Source organism: Channa argus, chromosome 17, assembly GCF_033026475.1.
Source record: "Channa argus isolate prfri chromosome 17, Channa argus male v1.0, whole genome shotgun sequence".
NCBI lineage: Eukaryota > Metazoa > Chordata > Actinopteri > Anabantiformes > Channidae > Channa > Channa argus.
In genome coordinates, this window is record NC_090213.1 from 14220926 (window position 1) to 14238325 (window position 17400).

The following is a 17400-nucleotide window of genomic DNA, read 5'->3' on the forward strand; positions in this document are numbered from 1 at the left end:
AGGATCTTTCAGTTTATTACAACTCTTTGAATCTTGTTTTCTGGGTTTGGCCATTGGTTCTAGCAGTTATTACAACAATGTCCTAACCAAGCTGACTGGCGAGGTGATGGTGAGATCACATAAGCATGAAATCGAACAGGGCAAGAAACATGTGCAGTCTGAAGATCAGACGTGCTATGACGGACCTTCAGGCTATTTTGAATTTAACTTAAAGAGAAAACAGTAAAGCAGTTCATCGCAATTTACAGAACAACTTCTTGGCTCAACTTTGACCTACTTGATGTTCTGTTTTCCAGAGAAGGACTTACTTTTAAGATGCACTTGCTTTCGGTTTTATTTTTAACTTAATGAAACACATGTACAGTAAATCTGTTGTCTGTTGTACATCTGTTGTCTGGCTGGTATTTACTAATAAAAAAACTAAGCTATAAGCTACAACCACAGTTCGAATAAATTTAAATTATTTGTTGTTTATAATCTCCTCTGTGTATGTCATTTATGTTGACTGACTCATTTGTATGAATATAAAAATAACAAGATATATATATATATATACCTATATATTATATCTTATATATAAGATATAATGGAAAACTGTTGTTTAGAAGTGACATTTCGAATCATGTCCTTCACATTAATCCGACTTTACAATGTAAATGAAGAGCTTGAAATTTCAGGAAAACCTGCTAAAAATACAGCCTGCAGGTGGAAACAGCTTGCCTAATCTGTCCAAAGTCCACTAAACAGCGCATCTGAGGCTCACTCACGTAACGTGTTATATCTTGTTTGTTTAATCTGCACTAAAACCACCACATCAAAGTGTAAAAACAATACATTGTGGTTTTACAGGAGTGTGTGTGGTGTGTGTGTTTGGGGGGGGGGGGGGGGGTCCTATCTTGGCCAAGTGATGTAATCTCCCCGGAGTTGTTCCTTGGAACCTTTTTAATAGTGAAACAGAGGCAGGCTGCCTCTTCCCTCGTCTTTGTCTTAAGCTAATAACTTTCAAGTTGAGATTCATGTAGAACTTTTTAAGGGGCTGAATTATGCCGTTGTTTTTCTTTCAGTTCTCTTGTAACAGGATTCTAAAACGTCCGAAGCTGTTCTGGTATGAGCAAAACTACAGTCATCCATATAGTAACAGAATAGGCTCGATACTGTATGTGTGTTTACTGATGAATTTTATTTCTTTTCTTTTATGATAAACAAGAGGAATAACAATGCTAATCTTCTCTACTAATTTGCTCTCTTGTCTATCATCTCTCATCTAATAAAAGAAATCACTTTGCTGCTTTGCATTCCCTCCTCTTGGCATCCATCCAACATCATCATGTATCAGGAAGCTGCTTAAGTCTGATTTTCAAGTGCTGAGTAATCTGTACGTGTCACCGTATGACCGAGACATTTTCGTTCTTATTTTTGTGTAAAGTGATGAAGAAGCTCCTCTCTCTGTTGTTTCATTCAAATTCCTATTCCCTCATTTCTATGAAGACCCTCTCCTCTTCATTGTCCTGAGTAAGATTTGGGGGCTGTACTGGTGTGTGTGTGTGTGTGTGTGTGTGTGTGTGTGTGTGTGTGTGTGTGTGTGTGTGTGTAGGGGTAATGATAAGACACATGTTGGTATTTTTATGGCATCAACAGTCACTCAGATGATGTTTGTAGATGAAGTGACACAATAGGCAAAGGTTAAGATCACATGGTTTCTCTCTGTATCTTAGCAGATAATATAAACTTTAAAATAAGAAAAAACAAATATAGTAATTTATTTAAGAGCAGGAAAATTTATAAAGCCACAAAAAATTTAAAGAGGAGTTCATGAAATACGAAAAGGGTAATAAGTGTGCTCTACAGAGTCAGAATCATTTTAATAATTTATGTATTTGAAAAATTGGTCAAAAGAAAAGTTGAACTTCGAAATCATGAGTATTATTTAATTTTCAAACTGTTGCTGGCTTAATACTTAATACTTAATACTGCCTTATTTACCCCACAAGGTGTTCGGGGGCCCTTTAGCAGATCAGTGAATGACTCATCCAGCATTTCCACTTTGTACCAGCGCCGTCTAGCGCCTATGGAGGATCCCGCACTCATCACAGGGAGATCCGAGTTCACAGACAGGATGACGTGAAGTCAAATGTTTTTCTTTTCCCGACTTTCAGGTTAAACCGTGCGTTCATGTACAGGCAATTAAAACTAATCCGAGTGTCTAACACTGATATAAGGAAACACAGTCATGTTTGATCTACCAATGTGGAATGAAGACTCTCTCTCTCTCTCTCTCTCTCTCTCTGGATCTTTGAAGCCCAGAGTTGACGGGAGGTAATCCCCACCATGTGAGTGGGCGGTGCGGGTACCGGAGGCGTGTTTTTTCTTTTTTTTTCCCCCCCTATTTTCTTGCCATTATTCAAATGCCGCTGTACCTATAAAAAGAGTGGCTACATGCGTCAGATAGTTTTCTCCAATGGGTAAAGGTGACTAAAGACTTGTTGTCTCTTCGGCCTGCCCAGTCGCATCCTGTCGGCAGGGGAACAGATGATGCACGACTCCGGTGGTGTCCAAATGGCGAGGGCGATAAAACATGCAGCCCTGTGCCTGATGCTGCTTCCCCGGTTCCTCCTGGCCGCCGTGATGTTATGGCTCCTGGATTTTTTGTGCATTAGGAAAAAAGTGCTGCTGAAAATGGGGGAGAAGCAGGACAGCCCGGATGACCCAAAGGTGTGCGTCTCTGACTCCAATAAGATGTTCACCTTGGAGTCCCTCAGGGCCGTGTGGTACGGCCAGAAATTGGACTTTCTTAAATCTGCGCACCTCGGACGCACTGCGCCCAACACCGAGGTGGTGCTGGTCCAGGAGCGTAGGCAGGTCCGGATCCTGGACTGTATGAAAGAGAAGAGACCGCTCATTCTTAACTTTGGCAGTTGCTCCTGACCGCCATTCATGACGCGCCTGGCGGCGTTTCAGCGCGTCGTAAGCCAGTACGCAGACATTGCGGACTTCTTAGTTGTATACATCGAGGAGGCGCATCCCTCTGACGGGTGGGTGAGCTCGGACGCGCCGTATCAGATACCCAAACACCGCTGCTTAGAGGACAGACTGAGAGCCGCTCAACTGATGCTCACCGAGATGCCGGGGGGCAACGTGGTGGTGGATAATATGGACAACTCATCCAATGCCGCGTACGGAGCCTACTTTGAGAGACTTTACATCGTGAGGGATGAGAAGGTGGTGTATCAGGGGGGCAGAGGTCCAGAGGGATACAGGATTTCGGAGCTTAGAAACTGGCTGGAGCAATACAGAAACGATTTGGTGAATTCACAAACAGCGGTGCTCCATGTGTAGTTGAACACGAACTCCCCGCTGCTGTGCACCTTATCTGCTTAAGTGTCCAACCCACAGAGCAAAAGATTCAGATGATGCTATCGAATGTTCACACATTGGCCCATTGTTGTTTGTTTGCATAAAGATATTCAGGACTCTTTGACAAATAGCCAATAGAGGCTTATATTGTGCTTATCTTGACCGTAGATGATTACGCATAGTGATTTCTTTATTTTTTGTATGAAAAAGGATCAATTGAAAATGGGATTCAATTAGTGATCACTCTATTTTTCTACAATACCGATGTGTGTGTGTGTGTGTGTGTGTGTGAGAGAGAGAGAGAGAGAGAGAGAGAGAGAGAGAGCGAATATGTGCGTTCAGTCTAATACCTCACTCGGGTGTTTCTGTGAAGTTCGGTTTTTAAAAGGCGCAGCCAGAAAACCGACACTGATGTTTCTGATACCGGGAGTGGGTCCATATTAGCAGGACGTCTTATTCCATTGCCAAACGATGTAATGTTGATGATACAGTGTAACTGAACAAATGCTTTTAATAAATGTCAGATCACACATTCATGGTTTAGCCTACTGTTGCCTGTGGAACACACACGTTGACGATCTTCGTTTATATGGTGATTTTTATTGTTCATGAAGATACAAGAAATTGGGATGGATGGATATTTTAAAATCTCAGGTTTGAGGCCTACTGCAACACATTTGACTGTCTTTCAATCTAATGCGTTTAGCCCTAAAATCTGGTGACGTCATAATTGCCTTTCAGGGTGTTTATTATTGTTTAAAGCCTGGAAATGTTCTTATATGATTGTTGATCTTTCAGATTTTGTCGTTTTCAGACTTAGGAGTCAGTTTAGGTTGTTGTGATACATCAAACCTGAACAAATCATCTTCCTATTTTACTTCCAGGCATTGAATTTGTAAAAAAAAAAAAAAGGGTGACTAGAAATGACCTTTGACTTGTGAGCAAAAGAGGAACCGAAAGAAAGTCAAGGCAGTTTTATTTTTATCACAAAAAAAGGACATTTTCATGTTGTGTGAAATGTCAGTAATCATGAAACTGTGTGATTGCAAATGCTCCAAAAAGTCTCAATTTCACAATTTAGTGTGTGTGGGGGGAGGGGCATGTTGTTTAATACCATTATTTTTTTCTCTTTGTCAGCTTTGAATAATCAAACTTTTTGGCAGGTAAACTGAGTTATTACTGAGTTATTACTGATGCATCTGCCTTTGCAAAGAAACTGATTCACAAAGACTGAAAACTGTAATCAAACATATTATGTAAGGGTTTTTTTGGAGAAGATAAACAGTACACTAAAGTCAATGAGATCACTAGAAAACAAACAAACATTTATTTCTATGTTATGGTAGCTTTCACTCACAACCTCTCTCTCACACACCTGCATACACACGAAGTGGAACTGACAGACACACTGCCACATATAATTAGGATTAGACAGCAAGGTGATTACAGTAGATTGCATGTGGACGGAGCCTCCACTGTGTGGTTTTAACGTATTTAAGTTCCTTCATGCCTCCACTCACTCTCATTTAAACACATGCACCGAACATATAGCTGAGCATGTTTCATGTGGGTGGAGAGAGGGGATCTGACAAGACCCTCACCTCTGTCCTAAAACCTCCGTCTCTGTTTCAACAGGAAAACAAAGCTGTGTCCCCATTTAAACGTCCCGTTTAAATCAATTACAGGTACAAACCCCAGTGATAAAGTGATAAAAAAGTGCTGTTCTGTCAGCAATGTCTGACCAAAGAGCTCTTTAAAATTACAGCAGTGACCTGAAACAGATAGCACAGAGTCAAGTGAGCAAAAAGGAAAAACAAGCCACCGTGGCAAGCCTTTGATCATGTGTAGACATGTGTCCCCTTAGTTCATTTTATCTCAGATTCAGCCTTTAACTTATTTTCTCACCCACCAACAGTGTAAATGATTTATTTTTTTACTTTTGCCTCATAAACATTGTCATGGAAATGAAAGCCATAGTCTTAAATAACAAAAAACAGCAACATCATTTAGAAGAAACATGTTTTAGGAGACAAAGTCTTTGATTGCAGAGTGTTTTGAAGAGATTTAATTTGTCCTATCTGACTACAGACCAGCAAAAAAAACATACCAGTTTAATGTAACGGCTGAGGGACAGAACATCTCGTGTTGGCGTATTATCAGATTTTCCCAGTGTTTGCATCAGACAATGTGGTCCTCCAGGCCATCGAATGGCCATGTAATCAAGTGTTGCTCTGATAATCACACAAGATCAAGGCTTTAGGTTTTTTGTTCTCCCTCCGCTTTCTCTCTGTCTCTCTCCGTCTCTCTCTAACCAGTTTTTGTCATGGCGTACCCGAAGTTTTCAATTAGCACTATTCCCATTAATACTCAACAGACAAACGCAGGAATCCCATTGATGTTTGATTGTTTTCTCTTGTCGGTTTGGAATAGAGCCCCACACCCCCACTTTTCCTGATAGGCCTAAAGGTAGTATTAACCCTACAGCATCATTTATGATATTTTATTGGTGTATTTACATTTAATTAACACTGCCTGTGCACAGTACATGTGCTGTCTAGGCCACCTGTAGCAGTGGCCAAAAGCAGCTCCCAGGGATTTCAAAGTAAATGTAGAGTGAATGTCTGCTTAATTTTGCAGAGGGTGCATTTAACAGCACCTCTTACTATCTGCGTATTAATATATGCAGATAGTACGAGGGGCTGGCTGTGTATTTGTTTACTACAACACTATCATGATAAATGATGCCTTATTGGAGACAAGAAGTTATTGAACAAGCATAACAGTCTGAACAAACAAATGTGTTGACATCTTTATTACAGTTGTTAGATGTCTATAATAACAGCATAAATCTCACACTTTTTGACAGCTGTTTTGTCCCCAACTTGAAGGGCGTAGCACAGCTTAAAATGCAGACCTTATACTGGAGTTATTGTAAACATACAGATTTTTATGACCCAATAATGCACTGCTTTTGATTGAAAAAAGACACATCGTATCTTATTTTTATTTGCCTGGCCTATCACACACACTGCTGTAATTATGGACATCTGAGTTACCAGAGAGTCAAGAGCAACAGCTAACTGTCATTAGCAGACGTTTTATTGTTAAATGAAATCCTTGAACGGGGAGTTTACGATCTCTCTGGCTTTAGCTCTGTACGGACAGCGCTCAAAATGTTTACACTGAAGTCAGCACACAGCCACTGGATTTACCTGGACTTTCTCTCCATTTCATGTCACCTGATCCTTCTCACCCCAGTTTTCTCATCAATGCTCCAGATAAACTGGATAGATCCACCTGCTTCATGCCAGGTTGTGCTGTGCCTCCTGCTCTTTTGTTTTCTCTCGATTCTGCTCGCGTTGCCTCACCTGTGCCTGATCACTTGTTTGGTTTAAAATTTTGGGCATTTCTTGGTTATTAAAGCCACTTCACCACATTTGCCTGCCTGTGTCTACATTTACAGTATTAACACCAGAGATACCGAGTGTGTATCTAGGAGACGTAAAAAAGCTTAGCAAATCTTGGATTTTTTTTAAGGCATTTTCATATAGTCTGAACTGAAATTATTGATGTAGATCTGAAGATGAGGTGTGTAAGAGAGACTTGAGAACATTGTGTCTCACACTGGGTCAGTGCTGAGGCGCTGACTCTAAACAGCTGAAAATGCTGGTTTCTTCTTCAAACGGCTCACAAGCCACACAGTGTGACTGACATGTGCCTGTTCCCTGTGGTCTGTGACTACCGTCTTATCGGAAATATTATCCCGCCCTCTGCAAAATGATCCGTCAGCCTCTCTTCCCTACTGCTGTTTTTATTTGCATTGTTTCTTCTTTCGTCATTTATTCTCCTAAGTCTTTATTTTTTTCCATCCTCACTTTACTTCACCCTTTTGTCTGATCAGAAATCATTCAAATCAGCCTGGGATCAAAGTCCAAAGTACTTTTACCCTTAATCAGTGGCACTTCCATGTAAATGAGTAGTTCTGTTTTGTGGCTAGTAAACACAATAAAGTTTAGTACTTTTGTATTGTAGATGTTTTTGCTGACAAATGTTGTTGCAGTGCCCAACAGAAAACATAGAAAACTATTATCATTACTAAAATAATAATCAACTTATAAAAATAAATCATACTTGTAGTCCCATTTTAAAATAGGTAGGCACAGTTATAGAATAGGTATAAAATCAACACAAAATGCAAATCATCAAAAATCAACATGTAGTGGTTTTGATGCCAAGAAGATGGATTTACAGACTTAAACAGTTTCTTCTCTTGCTCTCTCTTGTATGACGCTGGAAGCTTCCTGGGAGGGAACATCAATTATAACACTCTGTGTAAAATACAGTGCTCTGGTCACGCTGCAGTCTGCTGTGATCTGTTGTAATCTGAAATTGCTCTGGATATAAAGTACACTTTATGTCTACTTAAAGCCACACTAAATGCTATTTCTACGTAAACAGTGTCTAAAGAGACAGTGGTCCCTAATTAACTTACATGTATAAACCTGACTCTGCAGTTCCCCTCAGCTCTGGATGTAGTTTCAGCATCTTTTTGCTCATTGTTTTGCTTTCAACACTGACAATTGGTTCAGTCTTATGACATTAATCAGCGATGTAACAAGCCAGATTTGTCCCACAGAAGTTGGTGGAGACCAAACCCAGAGCTAATAAAATACATTCACCCAAGGCAGCTTCAAATCATCACTAATAATTAAGCCCATTTCTCACAAAAAATATTGCACTTTGAAATATATATTTAAAACAGGGCTGCAGGCCTGTATTTTTATGTATAAGCTTTATAGGTTTCTGTAAGCTGCAGTATAAATTGTTTGTGTTGTGGACAAATTGTGCACATGTCCTGTTTGATTGTTTTATGTTTTTTCCATCTCCCTTCTCCAGCATGACTCCAACCCCTGCATGTTGAATTACTTACAGACCACAAGACAGTGCCATCTACTGCTCTTACTCAGTGCCTTCACAACCATCTTGGCACGTGTCAAAATATCCTCATGCTGTACTTGTGTGTACAGTGTAAGAAATAAAATCATCACTCTACTTGGAAAAGACAAGGTTTATTCAGCAAGATTTCAAAGGCTTTGTTGAACTGATATCTTTTTATCTATGCAACCTCATGACTTTCAACTTAGCTGCAAGTCCACAAAGTCATATGATGTAGAAAACAAGGTTTGTTAGCATGCGACACTGTGTCTATGTAGTACTTTATGAGATCATTTTAAATTTTTAAATGTCCTGACCTGAGTGACTCATGGGATAAATTTATGGTTTTATTATGTAAGCTTTTGATTTCCGTAAGACTGAAAGCAAGAATTTGGTGATGCATCGACATTGTTCAGGAAACGCAGGGTACACAGTAGCTTCAACACACCTGCACTGAACAGGACAACATTTTAATAATAGAATTAAATCAAGTCTGGGCACATTATGAAGCAGGGATATTAGTTCCTGAGGGTAAAGTCTCATATAGTCTATAGAAATGCTCAGACAATATAACAAAAAAATAATCTATACTAATAATAAATAGACTGGACTAGACAACAACATTATCAGAGTCAGTTTCATAAACTATGCTCACAGCATAGGCAATAACAATATGTGTGGAAGAATCAAGAGTGCAGAGAAGAGTCATTGTGGGGAGTGGACTGCTGGGGGAGTATATGCTGATATTTGACTTTGATATAAGTTTAAGGAAGATTAAACTAACAGAAGAAAGATGCTGCATGTGAGTTTTTAAGTTTTTAAGTTTTTGCCTGATGTTTCACTTTTGAAACAATATTGGCATTGGTATATGTATAATTTAAACTGTTACAGGACTCTCTCAATAGGAGTACCCGGAGGAAACACACACACAAGCACAGGGAGAACACGAAAACGTCACACAGAAAAGCTGCAGCTGGCACGGGATTTAAACCAGGGATCTTCTAGCCAGGAGGCAGCAGCACTAACCGCTCCACCACTGTGCTCACGCTTACGTTACAGTAGGAGAAAATTCAATGGTCTGGTCAATGGCACAGAGAAAAGAGGGTCCAAAGACATGATTAAATGAGGAACGTTAGAGTTTCCTCATCACTCTCCATCTGATGTTTTTGTCTCCCTCAAGAGAGCATGAAGCTTAACTGGCATTTAAGCTTTTGTTTTTCTTTATTTCACTGTGTGTGTGCGTGTGTGTGTGTGTGTGTGTGTGTGTGTGTGTGTGTGTGTGTGTAAAAGGTACATAGTACATCAAAGCTACATCAGTAAATGCACATGTGCACATTAACTCAGACATATATATTAATTTTGAGGTTACGTAAAAATATGATAAAATTATGTTTTGTATGAAGAATAAATACTTAAACATACAACTGCAAATCCTACTTGTGCAAAAGCTCACCAACTTTTACAAACATAAAAGATTCATTTTGAACATGGGAGGAGCAGTCTGTTTTTGAGAAATGCTAAAATAAAGTAATTAGCTTAAGAAGAAGAGGCAGGAAATGGTAGGTTGCCAGTGATGTAGACAATTATGTACAGATGGAAACTAGATGAATCATTCAGTTATGTTTTTTTCTCTTGGAAAAAATGTCAGTCAGTCTGGCGGCCAGTCACTCTGCATATCACCTCAGCATGGCATCTGTATCCCGGTTGCCATGGCAATGTGGTTGCTATGAGCTCAATTTATCTGGAGATCTGGCAGTTGCAGATGTCACTGGGTGCTGCTCTCAGTAGCAAAGATTCAGTCAAATTAGAGACAGTTAGGGCTCACACCTATTTCTTTTTTTTTTTTTTTTGGACCCCAACTGACAGAACAGATTTTAATTAAGACAGAAGCATCGAAGTCGAGCATCAGGTAAAATGAGAGTTTCTCCCAGTGGATCATTCGCTGTTAACTGTTGCAGTAACATCATTTCTCTTCTGATCATCCTGTCAAAAATACAGAACTAAACACGCACAATGTTCTGCATATCAGATGAATACCAGAAGATGCGAGTCAAGATCAAAGTGCCGCCTGACATACAGGCCTCCCCTTCATCCTCTCTCTTATCTCTAATCCTCCTCTACTTCAGAGCCTCAGTGCTGTGCTGTACAGTGAGGACCCTGGCATGACGCATGTCTCTGCTCCTCTGACGTATGGATCTGTACAGAAGTGGGAATACCACCTACTTGCTTTCCACTAGTTAATACCCCTGAGCTGCATATGAAATGAATATGATATCTGCTTATTGCGCCTCTGTCTTTTGCGTTCATCATGACATGGAGGCAAGAGCAAGTCATCAAATGTGGTGAGTCAGCTCCCATCCTCACATTCGATCCACCCAACTTTGTATAAGGGTTGAAAGTTAGCTGTAACTTAAAATAAGTAAATGCCCTCCGAGGTTTAGTATTTCAAAAAAAGCTCTAGTTTTAAATTGTTGTGGCTTCTAGGTCTAAATGCATCCCATTGGCCCACATGTTGGTCATCAACAGAACCTGAGTTCCATGTAGCAGTGTTGACCTGCATCATACAGGAGCCAAGGTGGAAAACGTTATGAGAACGCAGCTTGTTACGGAAGAGCTGAAGAACAAGGTGTGTTAGAAACAAGGAAAATAAAGATCGACATGTTAAAGTTGAAAATGTTAGTTAGGTCTTTTATCTCTCTTTCTTGCACTTTTTTTCTTGAACATTTTCAAGCTGCACAGTTCACCTCAGTTTACTCTGCTCGGGGAGAATTTGTGTGGCCTTTACACCGGTCAGGCATAACATTGTAAACACTCTACTCATTCATTTTAAATATGGTGGCCAAAACATTAAAACCAGCTCTTCTTGTAATGTACTCCAGTACGACTAAACACTTTGACCGCGATAATAAACACATAGTAGAATTATCACCTTTCTGACAGTTTCAACCTAAAAAGGTAGAAAGTGGAATTCATGGTAGAGCTGCTGTATTGAACTGGAACAGATTGCACAGGTGGTCATAATGTTATGGCTGACCAGTGTTTTTGTGTCAGCCAGGCTCAGACTACCTGCTTACTGTTTTGTCAAACAATATATCAGTGACAGGCTTCACAATCTTCTGCACCACATGTAGAAATGATAAGTATATTTGCCATTGTAACAACAAATAGCATTGTGGGATCATCAAACAGAATACATTCATTGTTACAGTTAATTTCTATATTAGTTGTTTACCTTTTATAAAAATACCCACCTTGAGTGTGAAAACTTTAGATTGTTCAGGAGTTGTCAGGGATGATGTTATGATCAATTTCAAACATCCTGCCTACTGCTTAATTTTAGCATTTTTTCTAGCTGCCTACTGTTTGCAGTAGTACAGGTGTAGTACAAGCTATGAGGATTGGATATCAGCTGTTCAGCTGCTCTTCACCTTCTTCTGACTAGCACACATCAAGCAATCAGTAAAGATTAAGGATTGATTTATGAAATTCCCTGTCATAAACCCAGACACACTCCAGACATCAAAATGCTCCCTTAAAATCTTGTGATTAAGTTTGTGATTGGTATGAATGATCAGGAAGCTCTCATGTTTCATGCAGCTCCTGAGGAAGCATGTGTTTACGCGACACGTGCAGATGGGGTTAAAGAATGAATGAATGACCTGTGAATTATCCTGACAGTGTATAAGTTTAGTCCAGGCACCAGCTAGGACACAGTCTCAACTAGCTTCTCAACTGCCTACAACAAAATCAATAAAGTTGTCTGATTTTCCTGTTTGTGTGAGACGCTCTAGAGACTGAGATGCACTAGATCAGCTTGATCCCACATGGCTGCCAGAGTTCAGACTAACATTTCAACTGGATCCAGTAGAGAAGACTCCTCTTTGCCTTCAATTGCTCAATCTGATCCATCAAATGCACCCGTTAAAGGATCAAACTGCATGACTAAGCGACAGGCTGTGGGATCAATCAATGTGTATTTCTAATCAAAGGACAAGGTAACAAACTAAATAGTTCATAAAAGGCCATAGAAATTGTTGGGTTCTAACAACCACAATAGCGCTGATTACACCTGGAAATACAGTTCAACAACAGTGAAATAACAAAACGAGTCGACTTTTGTCTTTTACTTGCACAAGGGGAGCCCAGCGGGGTCTTAGTGACTTAACACTTCACCCGAACTCAGCCGACTCCACCGGGCTCTTCCTTGTTCACACTATTTATTGGAAACAGACATCAAAGCAGATAGAGAGTTCAATGCAGAAAAACAACTCCTTATAAGTACAGGCCACTGTGAAATGCAATTCATCACATAATGATAATATAGCGTTGCACTTTTTCCTTGAGCACTGGTCAACAAACTGTAAAGGTAAACTACAGAGGCAACCATCAAAGCTATATGGTGTCACTAATAACATCATCAGTACATAGACACGTCACAAACATACATTACATAAACAATTATATTACACACACAGGCAAACATTACATTTAATGTTGGAAACGATTACTAAATTACTTTGAACAAACCCTAACAGAAATGAGCTTGATATTGGGTCCGTTTGGACAGTACGTGTGCTCACAATGTGACTGAGTGGAACTTCAAGGGGGTTAAATGGGGTGGAATTCAAACTTTTTAGTCCATTTAGCATTTACACGTTTTGCAACAATAAAAGTGAAAATGTGTCAAGAAACATTTTACCTGCTGAGTTTACCTGCACAGTAAGAGCAAAGTACCACCAGCACATAAATGCAAAACTCATTCACCTGTGCTGTTTAGATAAAAGAATCTCCTCTGAACATCCCCCTCCTGGCAAATGTTGCCTCCATTGCCTTCTGCACATCTGTCTATCACTCAAGTCAAATGGAAAAAGAGCAAGAGAGTGTGAAAGACCTCTCTCTGTGTGTGTGTGTATTTATTTGATCCTCTCCTCACCTTCACTTCTCTGTCTTCCCAGGCTTATTTCCAAATACAAGCCAGTGCTCTGTTCGCAATGTTTACTTCCCTTCGTGTCCCTGAAGTGTGTTCCGACCTTGTGTGCCGAGAGCAACAAGTCTCCAGACGGTCAGGTGAGGCTGCTGTGTCTATGCTGCTCTGGTTCATCTGCCCCACATACAGTCAGACAGTTACCTGTGTCTCTTGTACAGACAGAGTGCTTGTGTGTCAGCATGACTTCAGCAGACAATGGGGTTGTCCTTATAGGTGCCCCAGATATTTGAAGATAATTAACATTGCGTGTGTACATCCCAGACGGTCGCAGTGAAAGAGCATCCTGCTTTGCTTTGTTGTGGCAGGCAGCAGGGTTACCACATACAAAACACACACACATCACCAAGCACCTTTTATTTTTATGTATTTCTAATTGGGTAGAAGTGTCACAGGCATTATGGGATGTTATTTTTGTCTTCATCTGAAACCAGAGCTTGTAGCCCAGTTAAACTTGAGATGTCCTCATTACCTGATCTTTCTGTTTCATTGGACTGCTGCTTAAATGGTGAAAACTGTCTCCAGATTAGTACAAATCAATTTTCCGAGTTTAGGTTTGTTTAATCTCCTGCTTAAAGGCTGGAGAATTTTCAGTTTGGCTGATAAAAAAAATATATATATACACAAATTTTCACGATCCATGATTCAGTGAATTAATGAAACAATAATGCATCACTCTACCAGCACGGTGGTAGACTGGTTAGCACTCTTACCTCACAGCAAGAAGGTCCTAGGTTCAATTCCTGGACCCGATAGGCGTCTCTGTGTGGAGTTACAATTTTTCCCAGTGTTTGAGTAGGTTTCCTCTGTGTGCTCCAGTTCCCCCAACCTTTAAATGTGTGTTAGGTAGCAGGTCAGGTTGGTCCATAGTGGCACCGTGACTCAGGACTAACCCTCCATGTGATCATCTAACACAATTTTGTTGTACACCTTGTGTGTATAATACCTTTATGAAATGTTCACTTATCCTAGAAGCTGAAACCACTCATTTGTTTGTTTGCTCGAAAATGGCCTAAATCATTGCATAATCAAAAAAATGTGACACTGCACATCAAATCTACTGAATGTTAAAACTTAAGTTAAGCTTAGATGTTTAGAAACATTTACCCAATATTCCAGACAAAACTATAGTGTTCTGAGTTATCAGCTGTTCTGGGAAAAAAGGAGCAGTGATGTTTTGCTCAACATTTACCAGAAATGATCCTGGCCCCTGGGAACTTTATCTCTAACAATTAAATTAGACTAATAATCACAAGATGCAGAAGTGGTGGTGCAGCACAGAGCTATGAGGTGAGTCACAATGACACAGTTTCTTTTTAAGTTTCAACATAATTCCTGTCAAAGTTTCAATATGAATGGATCTGGCCAAACAGTGCCGGACAGATTTCAGCCTTATAAAATATGTGCTGAGCCAATTCTGAAGCAAGAGAGCTACTTTGGCTTTAACTACAGAAGCAGTGTCTTGTGGGCCTCTAGGCTGAGCTGGACCACATGTCAATTCCATCATGTGCACAGAACAACGGGTTTTGGTTTGTCCCTTCAGGGGGTCGCCACAGCAGAATGTCTGCCGCAGGTTGACTTGGCATGAGTTTTTACACCGGATGCCCTTCCTGCTGCAACCCTCCCATTTTATCCGGGCTTGGGACTGGCACAAAGGTGGCCCTTGGTGGCTGGGTGGGGCGCGATTCAAACCCATGGCCTTCTGCATCCCAACCTGACGCTCTAACACCCCCATTCTTCCAGTATGCACACAGAAAAAGAACGTAATAGAAAGAGCGATAGCTGTTTTGCGTGTACATGCTGTGCACATTTTTAAAGACTCTGTGTCTAAATATCAGAAATGTATCAGAGCTGCAACAACTAATTTGATTGAGTAAAATTGCCACAGGTCTCATTTAGCACTGTTATTATTCCCTTAAGTGTCCTTGCCATGATGTGTCCACAGCCACGTGTGAGAACCTTCTTAAATATTTTTTAGATACCACTGACACCAGAACACACATTACTCCCCCTGCTGAGGACCCCTCTATTCCCACTCTCTATTCTCACTGGCCCAGCTGCTTTAAAACAGTTTGAGTCATTGTCCCTCTTTCCTCTTTCTCCCTCTTTCTTCGATCTTTCTCCCTTCTACTCCCTTCTGTTGGACAAATAATGTCCTGACTATAAAAAAATTGCTCACTTGTGTCGTCCTAGTCGATTTTATACATGCTTCAGTGCAGCCCCATAAAAAAAACTAAATCCAATTTTAAAGCCATATCATAAGTTGCCCTTTCCATCGGATGTTTTAATTTACTCAGTTGCAGGTGTTTCTTAATTTAAATGCCTTAGTATTTCATTTTGGTCTCGTCTGCAGCTGCTTTTATATGTTGCTGCTAGGCTTCTATCTGCAGAACACAAACATGACCAGATCTCCCCCACACCAAAGTGTCCTCAAGGGCTTCCTACAAAGCTTCTACATCCTCACACACCCTCTAGGCCACTCAGGTCTTTGGACCAAATGCTCCTGTTGTGCCAGGGTTCGGACTGAAGCTTAAAGGGGACAGCGCCTTTGCTGAAATGGCTTCTAAATTCTGGAACAGTTTACTCATTAGAGTCGTGCTGAAATTCTTAACCTTTAAAACCCATTTTTTTCTCCTTAGCTTTTGAATCCAGCCATTGTTTCTATGTTTCTCTCCTTGACTGACTTTATGTAATTCTTGCACAGCACTTTGGTCAACTTCTGTTTAAATGAACGTTAACTTATTGCATCATAAACACTTTGTGGTCCTATTCACATCTCCCAGCTCTATCGTGCCTCTCTCTTGTGTGCATATGGCAAGATGCCCGTCTGCTGCTGGGCCTGATCCCAGTACCCCAGCTTTGATGCAAAGGACTTTAAAGCTGAGTGTCAAGCATCAAAGAAACTAGGAATAGGCTGTCCCTCCGCCCTTAGGAGGATGTTGAAGTGCAAGGTGTGACTTGACATTTGCTCTAGGGAGCTTCAGATGCTACAGAGCTTTAGTGCAAAAGAGGAAAAAGGTGAATACAAGACCACAGAGTTAGATCAATTGTCAGAGCTCTAAGGTTTTGTGATGAGTGACATTCTGGCTATCGTTCTTCACAGTCTCTCTCTCACACACACACACACACACACACACACACACACACAGAATCAGGTCCAAACAGAGGTACCAGCACTGCACTTCACAGTAAAGTAATGCAGCATAAAAAGCTTTTCCTAAAATCTGATTGGATGTAGTCACAATGGGGGTCGACACTCCAAACTTTTGAGCACTGTTTCCATGGCGATAGATTCTGACATATCCTGTCGTGACGAGATGTGTTTGGTTGCAAGGACCAGGGGGTTTACACAGCAAGTCAAAGGAGGATGTCAGAGGATCCATTAAAATAAATAAATAAATGAAAGCCAAATATTTGATGTCAGGGTTAATAGTACAACACTCCAACTGCAGGCAAAAACAATGAACCCCGGTAACCTCATCTGACAGCAGAGAGAGAGATACACAGAATATTTTAACCACCCACAAAAACCACTGACGTATTTTCGTATTCAGTGACGCATCTAGACCAGAGGAATATTTCCTCTTAGACAATTGGGGTACAATGTGTTGATAATGAGGCAAACTGAGATTTCTGTGGGAGACATTTTGCATCCTCATTAGAGCAGTCATTTAGGGACAAAGTCTATTATGCTACCATATTCTGTTGGTTTATAGTAAATACAAACATTTCTGTTTGACTCTGTGCATGAATCATTAAAATGAAAATATGCAGTACTAAAGTATTTGCTCTTTGATCAAAGACGGAATCAAAAAATGTCGTGGCAGCAGCCCAACATTTGTGTTTAAGAGGTGAAAATTGTTTGGGTCTATTTGCTTTCTAAATCCCCGCAGGTTCATTTGAGGACAGTAAAGATCCCAGCAGGGGTGCTAGACACAAGAGGGAGGGAGGGTGCCAAACCTCACTGCTGTCTACAAATGATTAGAAGAACTCAAGTGACCCTGCACAAGCCAATTTAGAGAGTGTTAGGGCCAGTGTGAATGGCTGATAGCAGCACCTAGCAGTGTCCTTCAAATTACACTGTATGCAAATGACTGCTTATGAACTAGACCAGCATGTCAGTGCTA

General features: G+C 40.5%; 1 protein-coding gene across 1 annotated transcript; it reads left to right on the forward strand.

The window, feature by feature from the left end:
- The first annotated feature begins 2393 nt into the window (after positions 1-2393).
- dio3b (iodothyronine deiodinase 3b) lies at positions 2394-3890 on the forward strand. The gene has a single exon (XM_067482151.1). It carries the CDS (start codon positions 2530-2532, stop codon positions 3334-3336), a length of 807 nt encoding a protein of 268 aa, XP_067338252.1. The 5' UTR covers positions 2394-2529; the 3' UTR covers positions 3337-3890.
- The last annotated feature ends 13510 nt before the right edge of the window (positions 3891-17400 follow it).